Source organism: Ambystoma mexicanum, chromosome 7q (assembly GCF_040938575.1).
Source record: "Ambystoma mexicanum isolate Mex_15411 chromosome 7q, UKY_AmexF1_1, whole genome shotgun sequence".
Lineage (NCBI taxonomy): Eukaryota > Metazoa > Chordata > Amphibia > Caudata > Ambystomatidae > Ambystoma > Ambystoma mexicanum.
This window is the reverse complement of record NC_090941.1, coordinates 851,159,558-851,181,025: the sequence shown is the minus strand read 5'-3', so window position 1 is coordinate 851,181,025 and position 21,468 is coordinate 851,159,558. Positions and strand designations below refer to the sequence as shown.

Below are 21,468 nucleotides of genomic sequence, written 5' to 3'. Positions count from 1 at the left end.
CTGCATTAGGTTGTTGCCTACCTAGAATAACTATTCAGTAAAGTGTAACATTGGGTTTTACTTTCCCCCTCCATTGTGAGGTCAAACACAGTATGTGGGTTTTACTTAGCTTGTGGTAGCTGTGTGTCATCCCAAATAAGTAAAGAGTTACTGCTTATCTCAATCTAGGGTTCCCTGATTGCCAAAGCACCTATAGTTGTATATTCCAACCTTATGTTTTACTTGCCTAGTATAACTGTGTGTTATGACAAAAGTAGTTACAGGTTTTTACTGCACCTAGAATAAGTGCTTCACTATTCACCAAAAGTATATTGTCCAGTTGACTGATTATGTGATTTGTACTGAAAATCATTATACAATTTGAAGGGTCTACTGCCCTTGCATTACTGCATGTATTTGTGAAAAGTAACCATTGGTCTTTACTCCCCAAGAATGGGCTTGGCCTATAATGAATGTGTATGAAAAGGTTTTGACTTCCCTAGACCTACTTCAAATAAGGTCTATACTTGGTTCTTTGTACTTTCAAGTATAGTGTTGTGTTTTTATATTGGGATTTCATATAATGTGATATTACTTACTTAACCCCTAGATGTATCTGGGCCTACCTGTATGTAATAAATACTTTATTTTTACAATACATAGTGTTTCTTTGGATCATTTTTATGACTATTTCACTTGTTATGATTCTACAGCCCTCTCTCCCTCCTATGACCAGCCTTCCTGCTCTGTCTACGCTACCATGAACTCAGGTGGTACAGCCTTATACTAAGAATGGAGTCTTGTACTGCCTCAGTTGAATGGTTTTACTAAGCCCTTAGTTGGACTTCAGAAAAACTGTTTTAACAGACTTGCCTCTTTTTGTATAGCCTCGCTTGTTCTCAGTTGAGACTTGTCTTGGTTGCTTTTGTAGAGTTGCTTGCAGCTTTGCCCCTCGTAAGCCTCCCAGCTTGTGCCCATACAGTGATTCTATTTTTCTGCAAAGACTTCTAAAACATTGTGCAAGACTTTTACTTACCTGCAAGAAGTGCTTCAGTTAACCTTCAGTGTAAGAGTTAATTTGAATACTTGTTGTTGTGAATCTGTGTAAAAAAAAAAAAAAAAACTCTCCTGCTCACATTGACTCCTCTTGAGATGAGCCTTGCTGCTGCTCAGCAACACTACCAACCTGTGTAGTTCAGACTTTTACCAAAGGTTGGGTTCCTATTGCCAGTAGGTCAAGGTTGCTGTAGTCTTTCAAAGGGTATTGCACACAATCTTGCCTAATCGGATAACAGGAAAAAGAATCCACTGGTAGAATCAAAATGTTCTGGGGTTGACACGGGTCAGGAAGATTTATCATTACTATGAAAATCTTACCTAACGGGGAAGATCTGTGCGGAAAGACTTCCTCCCATGGACTTGAGGGACCATCTAGCCCAGACCTGCTTGATTTTAGCCCATCCCTCCGACTTGCTGCGACTTTCCTAGGCTGCAGAATCTCAATGCCCGGGGACACCTATCACGTGAATCGTCTACAGAGAACGAATCCGGCCAAAACTTTGTGGGCACCTTGAAGGACCTCCCAGAAGCAAGCATTTATCACCCATAGTCCAGGACCGAGGAAACTCCAACCGGAGCTATTAGTTTTCTCTTTGGCGCTGAGAAAAAGGCACCAAAACCACAAAGAGCCTCTGAATCGTGTGAAATCTATTGCTGCCGCGTCCGTCTCCAGAGTGCGTCTGCAGAAACCCACCAGATATCCTCCCTTTCGTTATCATGATTAAGGGCCAGGAACAAGGGTCTGCATCACAGCATAAGGAAGGCATCCAGCTGGAACCTCCCCTTCAATTCTAAGGTACTGTGGGGCTTGGGGTGTACCGGACTTGCCGTTTGTAGTGCTCCCTGACTTGGAAGTACTATTTTAACCCCTTTATCAACTCACCTGTGCAGGCCTTCCAGTTTGGGCGCCATCAAGTGGGCTCCCCTTGAGCTCCTCTGATTTTTTTCAAAGCACTTCAGACTGACCTTTTTCTAAGAAAAGCTGCATCAGAACAGAAACTGTCCCATTGACTTTGGCTGTCCTGGTTTGCTAAAGGCTCCTCTTCTGAACCCCATTGCCTTTGCCAGTTCTCGTTCCCTTACAGGTTTTAATTGTTGACACTATTATTGCTGGGATGAAAGGCTGCCTACTGTTAGGTAGAACGTTCATTTCTGCGCCAATTCCATTTAATCTTAGAGACCCCCAGGGATTTTATTTTTTTAATGTTTACTCCTGAGCGAGTGGGACTTTTTTTTTTTTTTCTTTTTTTTTTTCTCCCCCCCCCACACTCGCTCATGTGTTTTCCTGACTGATTTCCTGTTCCTTAATGTTTTGTGGAGTCTGGTTAACTACATAGGCATCTGCTTTTGCATAGTGACACAGCACCTTTTGTGCAGTGCCACTGATTAACTACATTTTCTTGGGTGAACTACTGTTCCCAGGGATAGTAAGATGACCCCTGTTTTACCTTTACTTTATGGGTCCAGCAAACACCACCCTATGTGGAGTGCTGGGGGTGTTACTGTAAAAACTGGAGGGGGGGGGGTGTCTGTACTTCTGCTCTTTATATGGTAGAGGAGATGCACAGAGGACCCCAGCCAAGATTCTCTATTACAGTAGCAATGGACGAGCAATCAAGGCCTAGCTTCTCAGGAGGTGATGCAGGCTGGTTCTTAAGTACAGTGTATTCCCCAAGCCCCCACAAAGGAATGTCCACACACTGTTACTGAAAACTGTCTTTATATAATTAATATTCAGAGGTATGTACACTATCACAATAACAAACTACTGGCCCAGCTACCTAGACACAGTTCTGTGCAGAGATTCCCCCCCTCCACCTGGGCATCCTGTAAAATAAAGATCTATAGCACAAGCCCAGTCCATATATTGCTCAGTAGTCTTATTCTCTCCTATAATGTTCCCCCCTGGCCCCGGATGTACCTGGTGGAGTAGAGTTCTTCGAAGAAGCGTTGACGGATCTTTCTTGAGTGACCCCCTTTCAAGCAGGAGTCGCGGATCATCGAGGGGCGTCGGAGAAGGTGAACTTGGCGTCGATGAGAAGTTCGAGGGTGCCGAGACCATGACGTTGATCCAGGCGGTGCTCGTCGGCGACGTCCTGCGAGGATGAGGTGTGCGGGGCACCTCGGCGATTGATTGTTCAGGACCGCAAAGAGTTTCTGGAGAACTGTGGCCCAACAAGGGCGTCGAGTCGTTGAAGTCTTTGGCCTTCAGGTGGCGGGAAACCCACCAGCGGATTCTTGTCGGCGGCCTTGACTCTCTCCGGCAGGACAAAGCGGTCGTCTGTGCGCACAAGGGAGCCCTTGTTCTTGGGCAAAGGAGCGGGCGGCTCCGGACGTCGGTGGCACAGCGTCAAGCGGTCCCCTTTTTTGGGGCAACACAACTTCGACGGGCCTCCAGCGGTTACACAAACCTGCGAACACCGATCGACGGCAATGGACTTCGACAGCGGCGAAGTCCAGGTTCTTCACTTCGTTCTCCTCAGCGGTCCCATCTCGGGTCGGCAGCCTTTCGAGGGTCTGACTTCCAGGGAGCTTCGGCGAAGGTTAGCGGTGCTCGATGGTCCCTCGGAGCACGGGAAGAGGATGCCTTACCAGGTCCCCTCTTGGATCAGTCTTTCTAACGAATTCGGCAGCTTTCAGATCAGGTCGAAGCAACCCAGGTCCCACCCACAGGGTTTACCCACAACATACAGTCACTGGAAAGGCTCCAGCAAGTCTGGACTGTCACAACAACACCATATATGGAACTTCCACCCAACAGCCAGTCAGGGCTTCCCAGGACTTTTGGAAAACAAGGTGGGCAACAGAAAGCAAGAGGCCACAGGGGCCATCTTGTTTTCCATCAGGAATCAACGGATTCCAATGGCAGGGCCTGGGTATCCCAGAACGGAGGATACTCAGAGCACCTGTCAAATTAAGCATGGAGCTGCCACCAGCCCATACCCTGCTATGTGGGCCACCCAAAAACATACACTAGGGGCACAGGGTTGTACCCCCACCCATGGGTGCCAGAAGGTTGTCCCATGGGTCTGTACACCAAAACAGGAAGAGTGCACTGCCAGGAGTCCCACATGGACTCCTGGGCAGAAGACAATACAGAACACAATGAAAAAGAGGACTACAGGACAAGGACAGGGAGGCCCTGTCCCTCCAATGCATTTCCAGCATAACAGTCACATAGTAACTCCTTTTAATCCATTCCTCATGTAACATTTTGCTACACTAACTCACTTGAATGGCTGGTGGCAGTGGTTTCTTTTTTACTACCTAGTGACGTGTATCTGCAGGCTGATGCCTCTGCTGCAGTGCTGCACTCAAGCGTGACAATTTTTCTGAAACCGGCCCCTGTCTACTTTTTTTCTCCAATTGTTTGTTTGTTTCTTCTGGGCTTTTACTATGTTGTTTGCATCAGGTTTGAGTACTTTGTTTTGCCTTTGGTGGTCTTCAGCCCTGAAGCCCGCCCAGGCTGCAGTGTCTGGAAAGGCAGGAAGTGAGGGAGGGTCCCAAAACATCCCTGCCCTTTGTCTCTAGGCGTGCCTGAGTGAAACCAGTTCCAATCTGGCAGCTGGCTTTCCTGGAGGACCACCACCCTGTTGTGTGATTGACAGTTTAGGTCTGTGAATGAATGGGAACTTGAATAAACGGTGAGGTTTTTGGCACTATAGGCAGTCGACCACTGGAGGACACCAACCCAAACAGAAGATCCCAGTAGCATCCCCCTGATCCGCAAAGTGCCTGGTGAAGCTCTGCAGCTGTGCTGACACCATTTTCAAATCGACTGGGAAGACCCTTTCGAGACAACTTCCTCCCATAGGCTGGTGGGACCAACTAGGCTCAAGACACACTATTTTGGCGTAACCCCTGACTTTCCAAGGCTGTAGAATCCCAGTACCTGGGGTACCTCGACCACCTGTGAATGCATTGTCTTCCGAAGTGTGAATCTGGCAAAACTTTGTGGACATCCAGTGTTGGGTAAGAATTGGGGCAGTCACACTGTGTGAGGCTAGACAAGACTTATCTGGTTGCCATTAGGTAACCCACCTTTTGGTATATACCTATACTACACAAGTTGGTAGTGTGACTGAGCAACCAGGCTTATCTCCAGAGCGGTAAATGTGAGCTGTAGATCTGTACAAATGAAATCCGTAAATGGAAGTAGCCAAGTAACACTTACACTCAAGGTTTCAGTTATAAATATTTAATTAGATACATTTTTAAATGAGCATTCTTTAAAAAGGCAATTTTGTTTTAAGAAGGTAAATCTATTTTCAAATTACTTTTCAGAATCAAAAGCAAGTTGGATGATCTTTGGATATGCTTCTTACACAATTCCTACACCCTAAGGTGACTTCACTCACAAGCACAGTAATGGCATTTATATTTCGAGGGGATTGGGTCCTCTGACGTATTCCATATCTATGACATGTAATCACCACAGATGTGCTGCTTCGGAAACTTTTTTCGGCGTCTGCGTCCTGCGTCGATGCGCCGTCGTCGAGGGCCTCGTCCGACGTCATCCGATGTGATAAGTAGGACGCACGACGCCCGTAGCCTCAGTTCCATTTTTTTCCGCGAACATGTTGCTTCGTGATTCTCGGTTAACGCCTTGACTCTTTGGAGTTCTGTTCTTCTCGGTTCTTCGAACCTGTTAGTTTTGTGAAAATCCTTCGTGTGAAGATGTCTTCTACTTCGTCTTCGACCCCGCGTCCGGGTTTCAAGAAGTGCGGGGAGTGTGGGTCCAAGATGTCGGTGACGGACTCGCACAACGCCTGCCTCTGGTGCCTCGGGGAGGCCCACGACACGGATGACTCTATCGACTGCCAGTCGCTCACGTCCAAAGCCTTACGCGAACGTAAGAAGAAGTTGTCGGTAGGTCGGGTGTCCAAGCCCAGGAAGTCGAGGTTTGCAGGGCTTTCGACGGATGATTCGAGGGGTGACTCTCCGCGTCATCGTCGGAAGTCTCGTGGGTCTCCTTCTAGGAGTCGGTCTCTCCACTCATCAGCCTCTTCGAGGCGTTCTCGGAAGCCCTGACACCAGTCGTCTTCCAGGTCCTCTTCGGAGGACTCTGCCCGGCACGCCGCTTACCCCACCAGCCGTGCGATGCCGGAGGAATGGGCTTCCTTCGGGAAGAAAATGCTGGCGATTCTTGTGTCGCAGGGTACTAAGCCGTCCGCGCCCCCGAGTGGGGTCGGTCGTGAGAGGTCAAAAGACACCGCTCGCAAGAGTGGTCGGCACGAGTCACGGGAGAGGTCCCGTTCGGACAAGGAGACTCGTTCTCGCCGTACCCGTTCCAGGTCCCGGTCCTCGCGCGTTCGAGACCGCATGCACCTGTGAGGTCTTCGAGGAGGACATCGACGTCTGAGGCGTCGAGGGCGTCGACATGCTTTCTCGAGGCTCCGGCTCTGAGGAAGTCGTCGAAGCCGTCGACGCTCGGGTCGTCGAGGGACACGCTCGGGGCTCCGACTTCGAGGGCTGTGTCGCCGCCGATGCTGGCGGCGCTGCATCTGACGTCGACGCCGATTTCCTCGACGCCGATCCTCTCGGTGCCGATGCCGGTTCTCTCGACGCCAATTCACTCGACGCCTTTCGTGTCGGAGGTACCCCGTGGCACGGGAGAACCCCCTAGGAAGGCTCTGGTTAAGAGCAAGCACTCTCGGGTGCCTTCTTTTCGCCACCTGGACTATATTTCAGAGGCGGATGAGGATTCTGATGGCCTGGTTCCTAGCCAGGTTCCAGGTGAAATTGTCTCGGGCCATAGTCAGTTTGACGATTTGAGACAGTCACTGCATGATGCCAGTGGACTGGACACCTCTCCGGAGGTGGAGTTTTGTAGGCCTGAGCCTGGCTCTCATGCCGATTCCTCGTACCGGCACCTTATGGCTAGGGTTTCTGAGTACTTGGGATGGTCTGCTCCCCCAGGGGAGTTTGTGCAGGATGATCTGACGGACATCCTTGATGTTCGTCCCCCAACTGATCCGGTACTGCGTTCCATATGGCTTTACAGAGAAGGGTGGCGGTGGCTTGGACTGCTCCGGAGAGTCTCCCGGCGGTGGGCAGATCCTTGTCGCGAAAATACCGTCCAGCCAGTAGCGACCCCTGCTACTTGACCAGGCACCCCACTCCGGAGAGTTTGGTGGTGCAGGCGGCCACGGCCCCGGCAAAGCAGGCGTCGTACCCTACCATCCCTCCTGATAGGGACGACAAACGTTTTGATGGCTGGGCGAAGAAAGTGTTTTCTTCTGGTGGTATGGCGCTTCAGGCGGCCAACTCAATTTGTGCCTTGTCTCGTTTCACACACACTCTGTGGAACTGTGTTGCATTAGCGGCTGAACATATTCCCCGAAGGGGACGAACGGGATGGTTTCCTTGCTATGGTCCAGGATTGTAAGGATGCCATGTGTCCGTCCGTTCAGTCGGGTTTGGACTTAGCTGAATGCGTCAGTAGGTCCATGGCGGCGAGCACCGTAATACGCAGGTTTGCCTGGTTGCGGAAGTCGGGGTTTGCTCCTGATGTGCAGTCCCGGCTCCTCAACATGCCCTTTGACGGTGAACACCTTTTTGGCAGCAAGGCTGACGAGAGCCTTGAGAGGTTGCAGACCTCAAAAGCTGCAGCGAAGTCATTGGGCGCTGCAGTTCGCCAACCTCTGCCTTTTCGTCCTAGGGGACAGCAGTGGAGCGGTGGTTCCTTTCGCTGTTACTCCTTCAGTAAAGCGAGAGGAGCTGGCAGTCAAAGAGGCCAACGCAGGGGTACCAAAGGTGGACAACAGGGTACCCGTGGTGCCAAGGCCGCTCAGGCAGTTGCCTCTTTGCCCTCGGGTAACGCTGCAGCCGCTCCCATTCAGTCATGAGGCCATGTCCCATGGTTCGCCGGTTGGGGGAAGGCTGGCGCAGCATCTTGTAGAGTGGCAAGCCATTACTTCAGATGTGTGGGTTCTGGAGATCATAACCCACGGCTACTGTCTTCCCTTTCGGCACAGGCCTCGCGGCAATCCACCGGGGAACCTCTCTTTGCAGAGTCCGGATACGCTCCTTGCGCAGGAAATTCAAGCCCTGCTGGAGAAAGGGGCCATAGAACTGGTGCCTGTAGCGGAGAGGAACAAGGGATGGTATTCCCCTTCTTTTTTGATTCCGAAGAAAGACGGGGGATTGAGACCCATCATGGACTTGCGCGGTTTGAACAAACTCCTCAGGAAGGACAAGTTCAAGATGGTTACTCTCTCTCAAGTCCTCCAGGCTCTTCAGCTTCAGGACTGGTTGGTGTCACTCGACCTCAAGGATGCTTACTTCCATGTGCCGATCCATCCCAAGCACAAGAAGTGCCTGAGGTTCGCGGTTGGCGACTCGCACTTTCAGTTTCGGGTCCTGCCGTTCGGATTGACCTCCGCCCCGAGGGTTTTCACCAAGCTCATGGTGGTGGTGGCAGCGCATCTCAGGCAAGGGGGATTCAAGTCTACCCCTACCTGGATGATTGGCTGATCAGGGGGAGCTCTCCCGAGCAAGTCCTGGATCATCTGTCCGTCACCTGCCACTCCCTTCAAAGGCTGGGCTTCTCCCTCCAATTTAAAGAAGTCCCATTTGACGCCAACACAGCGGCTCCAGTACATCGGAGCAGTGCTCTACACTTCCCTGGGGCAGTGTTTTCCTCCCCAGGTGAGGGCTCTTCACATTCAGCAGATGGTGCACAAGTTTCAGCATGCCCAGACGCTCCCAGCGTTCGAGTTCTTGAGGTTGCTCGGCCTCATGGCATCCTGCATTCTTCTGGTGCCAGAGGCTCGCCTGCGGATGAGATCTTTGCAGTGGGCACTCAAGACGCAATGGTCGCAGTCCTCTGGCAGGATGTCGGACCCGGTTCAGGTGCCGCCCTCTGTCGCCCGGGACCTTCTGTGGTGGGCCGTCGAAGGCAACTTGATGAAGGGGGCTCCATTTTGGCTTCCCTGGCCGGAGGTGACGATCATGACGGATGCATCCCTCACGGGATGGGGAGCTCATGCCAACGGGCTGACGGTCAGCGGTCGTTGGTCTCCGTCGGAGTCCAGACTCCATATCAATCTGTTGGAGCTGAGGGCCGTCAGGCTAGCCCTGAAGGCTTTTCTGCCGACTGTGCGAGGAAAGAGTGTCCTGATCCTGACGGACAACACAGTGGCCATGCACTACCTCAACAAAAAGGGGGGGCAGGGTCCCTTCCTCTGTGCAGGGAGGCGATGCAGCTCGAGTTCTGGGCCATCCAGCAGGAAGTTTTGATCTCGGCAGTTCATCTGGCCGGAGATGAAAACGTGACGGCGGACGCTCTGAGCAGGCAGAGCACCATCTCTCACGAGTGGGAGTTGGCTCGGGAGATTCTCCTGGAGTTATTCGCCCTTTGGGGGACCCCCTCAAGTGGATCTCTTCGCCTCCAGTGTCAACCGGAAGTGCGAAAGGTTTTGCTCGTGGGAATTTCCTCCAAAAGGAGCCTTAGGAGACGCGTTCGTGGTGGAGTGGGCATTCCCGCTGCTGTACGCGTTTCCTCCAGTCCCCGTCATCCCGCAAGTGCTGCGGAGGTTACGGAAGTTCGGTTCCCGGATGATCCTCATTGCTCCGGCGTGGGCTCGGAAGACGTGGTACCTGGACCTTCTTGACTTGTCCATCTGCCCTCCGCGTCGTCTTCCCTACCGAGACGATCTGCTCTCACGGGTGGGGGGTCAGGTTCTCCATCCAGAGGTCAGATCCCTCAACATTCACGCTTGGCTTCTGAAAGGTTGAGGTATAGGGATTGGGACCTCCTTGAAGACGTGATGGAGGTGTTGCTTTCGGCCCAAAGGCCAGCAACAAAGTCTCTGTGCCGTTGGCGTAAGTTCTGCGACTGGTGCAGAGTTCAGAATGTGGATCCTTTTGCATGTGACATCCCCATGGTTCTGTCCTTTTTACTTTCTTTGGCCCACAGGGGCTTGCAAGTGGGTACCATTAAAAGTTACCTGGAGGCGCTGTCCATCTTTAAGCGCTCGTCTGAAGAGTGTTCTTACTTTAAAATCCCTTTAATTTCACAGTTTCTGAAAGGGCTCACTAATGTGTTCCCTCCGTCACCTTTCCTGGTGCCCGGTTGGGATTTAAACCTTGTTCTTAAGTTTCTTATGGGTGCTCCGTTTGAGCCTTTACATTCTTGCCCTTTGAGGCTGTTCACTCTGAAAACTGTGTTTTTAGTTGCGGTTACTTCCGCTCGCAGAGTGAGTGAGTTACAGGCACTTTCAGTTAAGCCACCCTTCACTGTATTTCACAAGGACAGGGTTGTCCTTAGAGTTCGTCCTTCTTTTCTTCCAAAGGTAGTGACGGAATTTCATTTGGCCCAGAAGGTTGTTCTTCCGGCATTCTATCCTCCTCCGCATCCTGTAAGGAAGAGGAGAGGCTCCATAGGCTTGATCCTAGGAGAGCTTTAAGCTTTTATGTTTCACGCATGTCCCGGGTCAGAGTGGACGATCAACTCTTTATTGGTTACGCTGGAAAGCGTTTGGGGCAAGCTGTGACGAAACAGACTTTCTCGCTGGATTATTTTAGCCATCTCGGAGTGTTACCGCTTGGTGGGTAAGGACCCACCGGCTGGCTTGCGGGCCCATTCTACCAGGGGTGTGGCTGCATCTACTGCCCTGCAGAGGGGTGTTCCTATTCGCAACATCTGTGATGCAGCCACCTGGGCTTCAGTACATACATTTGTACGTCACTATTCCCTCGATTCCATCTGAGCACAGGATCTGGCCTTTGGCAAGGCGGTCCTTTGCTCTGCTATTTGATTGGCTATTCTAAATCTTGATTCTAAATTCTTTCCCTCCTCCTTGCTCTGGTACTGCTTTGGGAGTCTGTCATAGATATGGAATACGTCGGAGGACCCAATCCCCTCGAAGAACAAGTTACTTTCTTACCTGGTAACGTTCTTTCGATGGGATGGTCCGACGTATTCCATATCGCTCCCGCCCTGCCTTCCCCGCTGCAGAATTTCTTTAGCGATTGCAGCTTACGTTCCGCAAGGCTTTGTGTCTGACTGGCAGTTGACTAGTGTCACATGTTCTGGGGGAAAAAACTACAACTGAGGCTACGGGTGTCATGCGTCCTACTTATCACATCGGATGACGTCGGACGAGGCCCTCGACGACAGCGCATCGACGCAGGACGCAGACGCCGAAAAAAGTTTCCGAAGCAGCACAACTGTGGTGATTACATGTCATAGATATGGAATACGTTGTCGGACCATCCCATCGAAAGAACGTAACCAGGTAAGAAAGTAACTTGTTCATCTCACTAGTATACTTTGCAGATTCTGAGGTTGCAGAAAGGAAAGGTTTAAGGAAGGAAAAGGTTAAACAGGTTCTCAGTATATGTATATGTATATGTGGACAATTTCATCTTCCAATAAAATCTAGAGAAGTATTTCCCAGCAGTAACCGTATCCAACAAGCAACCATCTGAGGGGCAAACAGTATCAAGGTCAATTGACTAGAAGAGTCTTCAGGGAGCTAGGACAGCCAAAATCATTTGGGACACAGTCTATGGATCTGATGCACTTCTTAGATCAATGACTTGCACAAAGTTAGAGAGTCGTTAGAAAAATCACTTCTAGAGCCGCAAGCTGTTAAGCCTGTGTAAAGAGAGTTGAAATGGATTCTAAAAGGTAAGCCAATGCAATTCCCAACTGAGAAGAGCACACCTAAAAGGCAATAAGGTAAGTACAGCAAGCCTAAAGGGTACCTCTGGCTTAAAGAAGAGTGGTCCATCTGGATTCTGTCTTGCTACAGTGTTGCAGACCCTTGTTCATGAGCCTCAGTTGTGGGGATAAGAGGGAAGACGTCTGGAGGGCTCCTGCGGCGATACTTGGGAGATCGTCTGCAGCTATGGGCTCTTTTTGGTTCAGCAGCACTTTGCGGTTTCAACGCTTAGCAAACAGCACTGTGTTGGGCCAGATTGTTTGTAGTAACCCTGTGGGAGACTACACCAGCCTTGTCCTCTTGGCAATAGGTAACCCAACATTTTTCTAGGTCTGTACTACATGAGTTGGTGGAGTGACTGAGCAGCCAGACTTGCCTCAAGAGGGGTCAATGTGAGCTGTAATGATGTAATCTAGAGATTCAGTGACAAGTATTCAAATAGCGCTTCTACTCAGTTTCTTGTTAAAATAATTCTTTATTAATTTAAGTCGGTTCTAAAATGAGCCTTTTTTGGAAAGGGCCAAATGCAACCATAAAATGCACTTCAAAAACCACTTCCTCAGATTTAAGTTAAGCAAGTTCCTTTTTTGGGATAACACTAACACACCTTTCCCAGCAATACAAGTAAATTATGTACCACCTGTGAGGGACAGTTAAACCCAGGGTCAGTGGGTCAGAAGAGTATGCAGGGAGCCAGGACAGCCAATGTCAATTGAGAATGTCTAGGGGAGCTGAGGCACTCCTTGTAGATGGCACAAAAGTCTTTCACACTGTTAGGAGGTTGTAGAAAAGAATCGCTGTTGGGCCACAAGCTATACGGCTTGTGAAAACAAAGCTGCAAGCAACTCTGCAGAAAAAGCAGCTACTGCAAATCTCCACTGAGACAGACCAGCAACAGACCACCAAAAAGGTAATTACCCCTTTAGTTAACAAGTACCTTATGTCTGAAGAATACAGCTGACTTCTGATCTGGTTGCAGTCCTGCAGATCCTGGGTTCCTGGGCCTCAGTTGTGGAGATAAGAGGGAGGACGTCTAGAGTTTGAAGGTCAGCGGCGGCAATGGGCTTACTTCAGATCAGCAGCACATCGCGTTTTCAGCTAACGGTCAATAGCACCACCGCAGTTCTTGGACACCTGATGGGATTCCCTTGCTTCTGGGGTCCAGCATTCTGTTGTGGCTCAGGTTGTCCATTGGAGCTTCTAGAGGGTCATGTACGGCTTAAGGATGATGCACTCGTTCCTGACCCCTAGCACTCTGTTCCAGCAGCAGCAAAGAAGTACAGCCAGCAAGAAGAGGTGTTCCAGTCAAATTCATCCTTGGTCAGTTGCTCCCACCAACCCAAGGGAAGAAGTCTTCCGTTCCGGCTTCTCTAGTCGATACGAAATTTGGAGCTTCAGCACTGCAGCAGGGCTTCCCCCGGCAAACCACCAGTTCAGGAGGGTTCAGCCAGCTTCTCCAGTTTCTTTCTTGGGTTCCTTCATCCAGTGGTCGACTCTGCCTGCCCGCCAAGAGACCTGCAGGTTTCTCCCATTCATTCAGAGCCTAGCTGTCACTCATGCAGCAGGGTGGCTGTCCTCCAAAGACAGCCAATCACCTTTGGGTGTAACCAAGGAGATTAAGCACAGGGAGTTTCAGGAACCTCCCTCACTTCCTGCTCTGCCAGATACGCTGGAGCCAGAGGTGGGTTTCAGCATTGAAGCCCGCCAAAGACAAAACGAACAAAGGGACCAAACCTGGTTTGGCGCGCAGAGTAAAACATAAGAAAGACCTCACAAGCAAGAAATGGCAAAAAAAGACTGGGCCGTTTTGACAAAATGGGCAATCATGGGTGCAACACTGCAGCATAGTCTTCAGCCTGTGGTAAAACGCACAATGGTAGGAAAAATAAACAAATGCCACCAACCATTAATTGTAGTGAGGGTAACATAAAAATGTTAGATGAGAAAGTAGGAAATGAGGCTACTAAGTAACCCCCAGTAATTCCATGTAAGATGGTTTGTACTGGAGCTTCATAGGAAAAACTGGTAAGTAAAGTCAATTTCACTTTACTACTCTTGGGAACAGTAGTTTACCAGGGACGTCCTATCACCAAAATGCTAGGGGTAGCGGAAGTGATGACTGTTTGGCAAAGTTTGTATGCAGTACCCTCTGGGACCACTACACACAACTCTGATTACAGGTATAGGCAACCCAACCTTTGGTATAAGCTTGCACTACACAGTTTTGGTAGTGTTGAGCAGCCAGGCTTATGTCAATAGGGGTAAATATGAGCTGTAGTGGAGGTACAGAGATTTACAGTTCTAGGTATTCAAATACGTTCCTACACTCAAGGTTTCTTGCATAAAACATTATTAATTAGTCAGTTAGAAAGCCTTCTTCAGAAGGGAACAATATAATAGGAACACAGAAATACACTTCAATACTGTACACTCGTAGTTTCTAAATCAGTAAAGACCCTTTTGGGATGGCCCACAGACACAACCTATGCTCACAGGTGACTTCAATAACTAGGGTGATGGGGGACATTAATATCTTACTGTTGGCATTTAGAATACTTTAGAAATTGGTAAAAGGCAAAGGTTATTATAACAAGAGACCACAAATATTCTTAAGCAGGCAAATACTTTTGGATCCTCCAAGAAGAGTCATACAATTGAATAGGCTAAGCCGAAGTCGGTGGGAAAAAGTCTTGTGTAGGATGAAGCACATCTGGTAAGTAAATGGAAAAGTCTTTGCACAAGTTCTTAGGAGTCTTTGATGAAAAGAAGAATCAAATGTAGGGCCACAAGCTGATTAGACTTGTGAGTTGTAGAAGTTTCAAGCAACTCTACAGTAAGAGGTAAGTTCTCTTAGACTTGTTTTACAGTACCTCAGAAATGAAGAAACGATGCAGCTGATGACTTCTGTTCCTGTGTATCTCTGCAGATCTCACTGTTCCTGTGCCTCGTTCTTGGGGACAAGAGGGAGGACGTTGGGGGGACTCCTGCGATGCACTGGGAAGGTCAAAACCCGTGGCCGGCAAACTTCACTCTCAGTGCCTGTTCATTGTTTCAGCTCCTTGCGTCTACTGCAAATAGCAACACTGCGGTTCCTAGCTGTCGCGATGGACTTTCCTTGCTTCTGGGGTCCTGCACTCTGAGTGGGCTCAGGCTCTGTCAGTCCTGCTTCCTGAGTCCGGAGGATCTTCCAAAAGCTCTAGGCCAGCTTAAAAGCAACGCACACAATCTGGTTTTCCTCTCCCTGGCTATACGGTTTCCAGCAGCAACTCTGTGGAAATTCAACCAGCTCTGAGATGGATGTCCAGGTGGCTTACTTTGGAGTTGATTGGTCCCACCAACTCAAAGGGAGAAGTCGTCCTTGCAGGGGCTTCTGTCGATGCAAACTTGGCGTTTTGGCACTGCAGCAGGGCTTCACCGGGAAAACCAACGGTCCAGGAGTTGCAGCGGGTGTCCTCTTCAAGCTCTTCAGTTCCTTCGTCCAGTGGTCGACTCTGCCTTCCAAGCCAAAAGACTCTCTTTTTATTCAGTTCTCTCCCATTCATTCCAGCCTAGCTGTCAATCGCCCAGCAGGGTGGCTGTCCTTGCCAGGCAGTCAGCCGGCCAATCACGCCAGAGTGCATTTGGGTCTCCTAGGAGACTAAGCACAGGGGGTTTCGGGCACCTCCCTCACTTCCTGCCCACCCCAGGCACTCATCGGGCACCAGAGGCAGTCTTCAGTCCTGAAGCCCGGCAAAGGCACATGAACGAAGGGACCAAACCTGGTTTGGCGCGCAGAGAAACGCTAGAAGGACCTTTCCAAAAAACGTCGAAAAAAGAAGACTGGGACCTGTTTAAACAAAAGGGCTTAAAGGGATAGTCCAGTAAAAAAATGTATTTAAAAAAGAAATACTAGCACTTTTTGTTTTTAAACTTCCTGTGTAAAATTTTGAGCTATTAAAGCTCAATATTCGCAAAAGCAAGCACATGGGCGCATCCATTTTGTGAAAGGGTACATTTGATTGCTACATGAGTATTTTCAAAACGGGGGATACTATGTAACCCCTCCAGCACTCAATTGTAAGATGGCGTGTGCTGGGTCTAAGAATTGTGAAAGACTAGTAAAGTCAATTTCACTTTACATGCTATGGGAAACAGAAGTCTATCCCAGAGAAGGTATTTATACCTTTTGGGAAGTCTAAAAAGACATCCCTCATTCACTGCACTGAGGGTGCTGTGTAACGCACATGAAAAGATGCCTATGGAGTTATCTTAAAACTCCAAAGTCAAAGAACACAAAGGTAAAACGCACATCAGAATACATGAGTGGGGGGAAAAAAGGGTCACGCTCTTTCCAGGTAAATAAATCCAGTCCTCAAAATCCAGCAAAGTTGCTGTGGTTCTGTTTGGTGAAGGTAATTGGCACATTTATGAGAATTCTCTCTAACAAAGCCCGCCAAAGGCCAAATGAACAGAGACCAAACCTGGTTTGGCGCGCAAAGTAAATCTCAAGAAGGACCTTTTCACAAAGAAATGGCGAAAAAAGATCGGGAGGCATTTTGACGGAGATGGCACCCGTGGTTGCTTTACAGCAGCTGTGAATGCAGCCCACGGTAAATGCACACCATGGTAGTTCAAACGAAACCACTGCCACCAGCCATTCAATGAGAAAAGGGTAACCAAAAAAAAAAGGTTACATGAAAAGCTAGACAAAGGGGATACTAGGGTAACGCCTCCAGCATCCTATTGTAAGATCGTGTGTCATGGGTCTGGACGGTTACATTGGTAAGTAAAGTCAATGTCACTTTACTGCTCTGGGAAACGGTAGCTTATCCCAGAGAAGGTATTCAAACCTTTGGGAAATCTGAAAGACTTCCCTGTGCCACTGGCCTGAAGGTGCTGTATAACACAATTTAAAAGATGATGCCTATGGAGTTTGTTGGACTCCACAACAAAAAAGAAACCGTGTACAAAATCACATTGAAATACATGAGTGGGGAAAAAGGGCCTCACTCTCTTCAGGTTAAAAAAATCAAGTCCTCAAAATCCAGCAAAGTTGCTGGGGGTCTCTAAGGTGGAGGAAATTAGCACATTTCTGAGAATTCTCCCGAACAATGACATCACATGGGGTGATTATTTGACCCCACCCCAAGTGACATCATGGGAAAAGATGGAACACAACCTTTTGCTGCTTAAAAAACAGGAAGTGGCATGTCATAACATTGTTTATAAGTACACTACGATAAATATGGTTACACTGTAATGTGATATACATTTCATACAAGAATCGATCACCATATGTATTGTTAATATCAGTGTGTATAGGCCCATGTTAACAAATTACTGTCATGTAAGCAGACGTCCAAGGCCAAATGATGACGTGTTATTATATAGCACTTACACGCTTTATATAGAACAAATATACATACTATATCATCCAAACTGTGTTTGTACTCATTTATAGACCTGAGAAGGATGAAAGGCTGAGTTGGCCTTGCCGGGATTCGAACCTGCAACCTGCAGATCACACACGCATCGCAGCAGCGAGCGCTCCACCCACTGAGATATCTTAGCAGCTATAGCTATCTTACCAGCTATCGTAAAATGAGCAATTTACATGTCTGAATTTTCTCAGTCAGAAAGCAAATTATACTCTGTAGTGGATACCGATAAACTGGTAACTGAGATTTAACAGTAGGCCAGTTCATCTGCAGGTCTGGTGCAAAGTTGGCCACATATCGGGCCTGCATGGATCTACTTTTCAGGCTTCAGCGGTTGGCAAAATGCATGCCATTGGGAGGGTCCATAACTGTGAATTAAAGAATTTAGAGTAGCGCAGGGAAAGCAGCACACTCACACGGCATCCCGTACTCTGGGACCTCGTTACCTCATACATGCCAAACAAACATCCTGAACAGAATGCCAGGGAGATGGGAAAGATGGACTCATTACAACAAAGTATTAATTGTGGCACAATGAAATCAAGGGCTACTTGATGTGCTATGGTCAAACGTTGCTACACTGTACATGTGGTTTGGCACAAGGATTTTATCAGGTGACCGAGGACACAGAGATGGAATGTCTTAAGATGATTGTAACGGACGACGGCAGAAAAAAACATGCTGTAACTGCAACTTGTGAAAAGCAAAATACATATAGTTTTTGTCTGCATTGTGAATTTGAGTCGTTTAAGAACAGACTAAAATCAGTGTCTCACCCCCTGAAGTGTGCCGAAAACCAACCTTTAATGAGTCTAGCAATTATGTAGAATTCCAGAAAGAATATTTGTTATTCCTATTTGTTCTTATTTAGGGTCACTGCTCAAAGTGTTAAACTTGTGGAACCCCTTGTTTTTTAAGGGGCCTGAACAAGAAAGGGAGACATCGGGGGTTGCATTTGCAACCCCTGGCAACTCCCAAATGACATCACTGCAGTTTACCCAAGAGAAGGTATTAAAACCTTAAGAGAAATCCTAAGGACTTCTCTGTTACTGCAATTAAGGTGCTGTGTGTCACAATACAAAGAGGTGATGCCTATGGAGTTTGTCAGACTACAAACCAAAAGAAACCAAGTCCAAATTGGATAAAAATACATGAGTGAGGAAAAAGGTCTTGCTCACTCCAGGATTAAAATTAAGTCCTTAAGTCCAGCTAAAAAGCTGGGGGTCTCTAAGATGGAAGGGAAATTAGCACAGAAATAATTCTCCCTAACACACCTTTGCAGAACTTGGACACTGGTTGGACTCTCTTCGCTCCCTCGGTCTGCACTGTGGTGAGGGGACTCTGGATGTGGAGGTCCTGCTTCTAGAGGCTCCTTAGGAGACTTAAGGATCTTCTAGCCGGATTTCTCCTGCGGCAGACGTTGCACTCTAGTACAGACACTCAACCCCTGGCATTGTACTTCCAAAGCAACATAGATGCACAGCAAGTCTGGGAGGGTGGTCCAGTGGAGTTTGTCTCAGGGTTAGTTGGTCCCACTAACCCAAGGGGAGAAGTCATTCCACCTGGAGCTTCTCTGTTGAAGTGAAAAAGGTCAGCACAGCAGCAAGGCTTTACCAGGCAAATCAAAGGTCCAGGAGGTTGCAGCAAGCTTTGTTCGCAGTTTAGTCTGGTGTTTCTCCCAGTGGTCGACTCTCCCTGTAGTCCTAAAACCCTCGCCTTATTTAAGCAGGTTTCTTCCATTCATGCACAGCCTAGACTGTCAATCACACAGCAGGGTGGTTGTCCAGGAGGACAGCAAGCCAACCAATCCGGACTAGTTGCATTCAGGCATTCCTAGAGACGAAGAACGGGGGCCTTCGGAACCCTCCCTCACTTCCTGTCCTCTCAGACACACTGGAGCCAGAGATGGCTTCAAGGATGAAGCCTGCCAAAGGCAAGACCAAAGGGCTCAAACCTGTCTCCATGCACAAAGTAAAACCCAAGCAAGACCTGACAAACCAGGAATGGTGAAAAAGGAAGACTGGCCATTTTGTCAAAATGGTCACCCATGGGTGCTGTACTGCAGCTGAGGGTTCAGCCTGCAGTAGAAAAGCACAATGGTAGGAACAATTACACCACTGCCACCAGCTGTTAAAAGTAGTGAGGGAAACGTAAGAATGTTACTTGAGAATGTAGGATATGGGGCTACTAGGTAACCCCCCAGCACTCCACGTAAAATGGGGTGTGCTGGACCTACAAAGTCTTGAAGGTGACTCCCCTTGAGTTGCTGTGATTTTATTTTTGAACACTGACTCTTTAAGACCATTTTTCTAAGAGGAGCATCGGAACTTTGACTTTTCCTATTGACTTTGGCTGTCCTGGCTCCGTAAAGGCCTCCTTCGGAACCTATTGGCTTTGGTAGGGCTTGTTCCCTTAAAGGTTTTAATTGTTGAACACTTTTAATGCTTGGATAAAAGACTGTCTGCAATCCCTTTGGAAAAACCTAACTGGTTTCATAGAATTCCAGTCTGTTCCGATCTAACCATAACTGTTACCTCCTTCATAGCTCAATGCTGCAAAGGTGATACTAAATAAGTGTTATACTGACCTCAAATGACATCGCCTCTGGGTGCTGGAAAATGTGTAACATATGAATGAATTACTCGCTCGTTTGTGTTTTTTTTTAAATTTATTTATTTATTTTAATTTTATTTTGTTTAAATTGTATCTTAACTTAGGAATCATGTTGGTGCTAGTTGCTGCTTTTTAAAGAATGCTTTAAGTATCTTAGTGTATTTAATAATTTTATTTTAACTTTAAGTGTGTAGTGTTTACTTGGATACCTGTATTTACTGATTTCATTGTACAGCTCACATTACCCCTCTTAAGACAAGCCTGGCTGCTCAGTCACACTACCAACTTGTGTAGTACAGGCCTATATTAAAGGTGAATTAACTAATACCAAGAGATGAATCTTGTGTAGTCCCACACTAGTTGGACTGCATAATTCTCTGTACATTTGTGCTTGGGCAATTAGCCAGTACAAATGGGCAATGCGCCTGTGAAATGCTATTGCAGTGATCTGGCGCTGCGTTTATCTTGCTGGCTCATTTTGCTTACAGACCTTCGGCTTTTGTTACATGGGAGTGGGGGGGGGGGGAACACACAGGCCTGTGTGGAATACGCTTGCCGCCACTTGCTATTGCCACTTCCTATTGGCTACTAGGTCACTCCGATATGGCCAGCACCAGTCCTGAACCTCTGTGGGTGAGTCGTAGCTTGAAGCTCGTGAACGCTGGAGGTCTGAAACCAGAAAATTGAAGAGGAAAGGACCTCATGACTTGTCAATGCTAGCAGTAACTGATTGTGTTTTATATGATGTTACAGTGCTTACTTGGCCAAGATTTATTTTGGCCCACTTGTATTTAAATACACCCTTTATTTTAACAATACATAGTGTTTCTTTTGGACCATATGTATGCTACAATGTCTTTGTAACAAGCTACAACCCTCTCTCCCTCCTTAAATGAGCTTGGATGCTCTGTCCATGCTTACAAAACATTCTCATGTGGTTCAACCTTAAACTAAGAGTGAGCTTAGCTGCTGCCTCAGATATGGTTTTTATGTAGTGTTGGTAGGATCTTAGATAAACGGTTCGAATGAGGTGTGCCCTTTGCTCTAAGTCGCACTATAGAGTGACATGTTTTAGTTGGGACCTTAGTGAAGTCATTGGAGTGTTTTTCCAAAAGGTTGCTGAATGTTGATGCCATTGAAATCTGAGGCATTTTATTTCATATGTATACATTGCAATTTTGACTTTTGTATTTCTTTCCATAAAGGCTAGCAAGAGTACGCAAGCAGGCTCTTTATGTGGAAAAAGAGCGAGCCGCTAAAATTGCAAGTCTTCCTCCTCCTCCTCCGGAGCCTTTTGAGGTGAGCGAGCATGTGGTGGAAGAGATTAAGGTTTCACAATATAGCTTTTTCTGATGTGACTCTTTTGGGGAGTTAAGTTGTGAGTGACTGCTAGTTACAAAGCAAATCTGTGATTTGTACTTGTGACTGTGATTGTATTAATCTGTATGGTTCAATCAGAGGTTTCTTTTTGGCTCCTTGTGCTTACTTTGGTAGTCCCATAAATGTTTGCTGTTCTTGTGAATTTTGATCCCTTTCTGCTGACTGAGCATTCGTCAAAGGTTTCCCTGAAAGCTGCAACTGTTTTGGTGTGCTGCCTTCTGTTTTTGTACTACCTTCTGAGGATACTACAACCATTGACCCTAAAGGAAGGCTACCACATCTGACCAGAAAGGGAAACCAAACCTCTTAAGGTAGGAAATGTGAACAGAGTGACATGGCTGAACTCTCAG

At 47.8% G+C, this 21,468-nt stretch overlaps 1 protein-coding gene across 4 annotated transcripts in view; it reads left to right on the top strand.

Moving 5' to 3' along the window:
• The window catches only part of CEP295 (centrosomal protein 295), a 721,329-nt gene that overhangs the window by 78,259 nt on the left and 621,602 nt on the right, over nucleotides 1–21,468 (top strand). For all 4 annotated transcript variants that reach the window (XM_069639287.1, XM_069639289.1, XM_069639288.1 and 1 more), the window contains exon 8: nucleotides 20,944–21,037. In XM_069639287.1, the coding sequence (XP_069495388.1) occupies nucleotides 20,944–21,037 (94 nt within the window). The remainder of the gene's footprint in view (nucleotides 1–20,943; nucleotides 21,038–21,468) is intronic.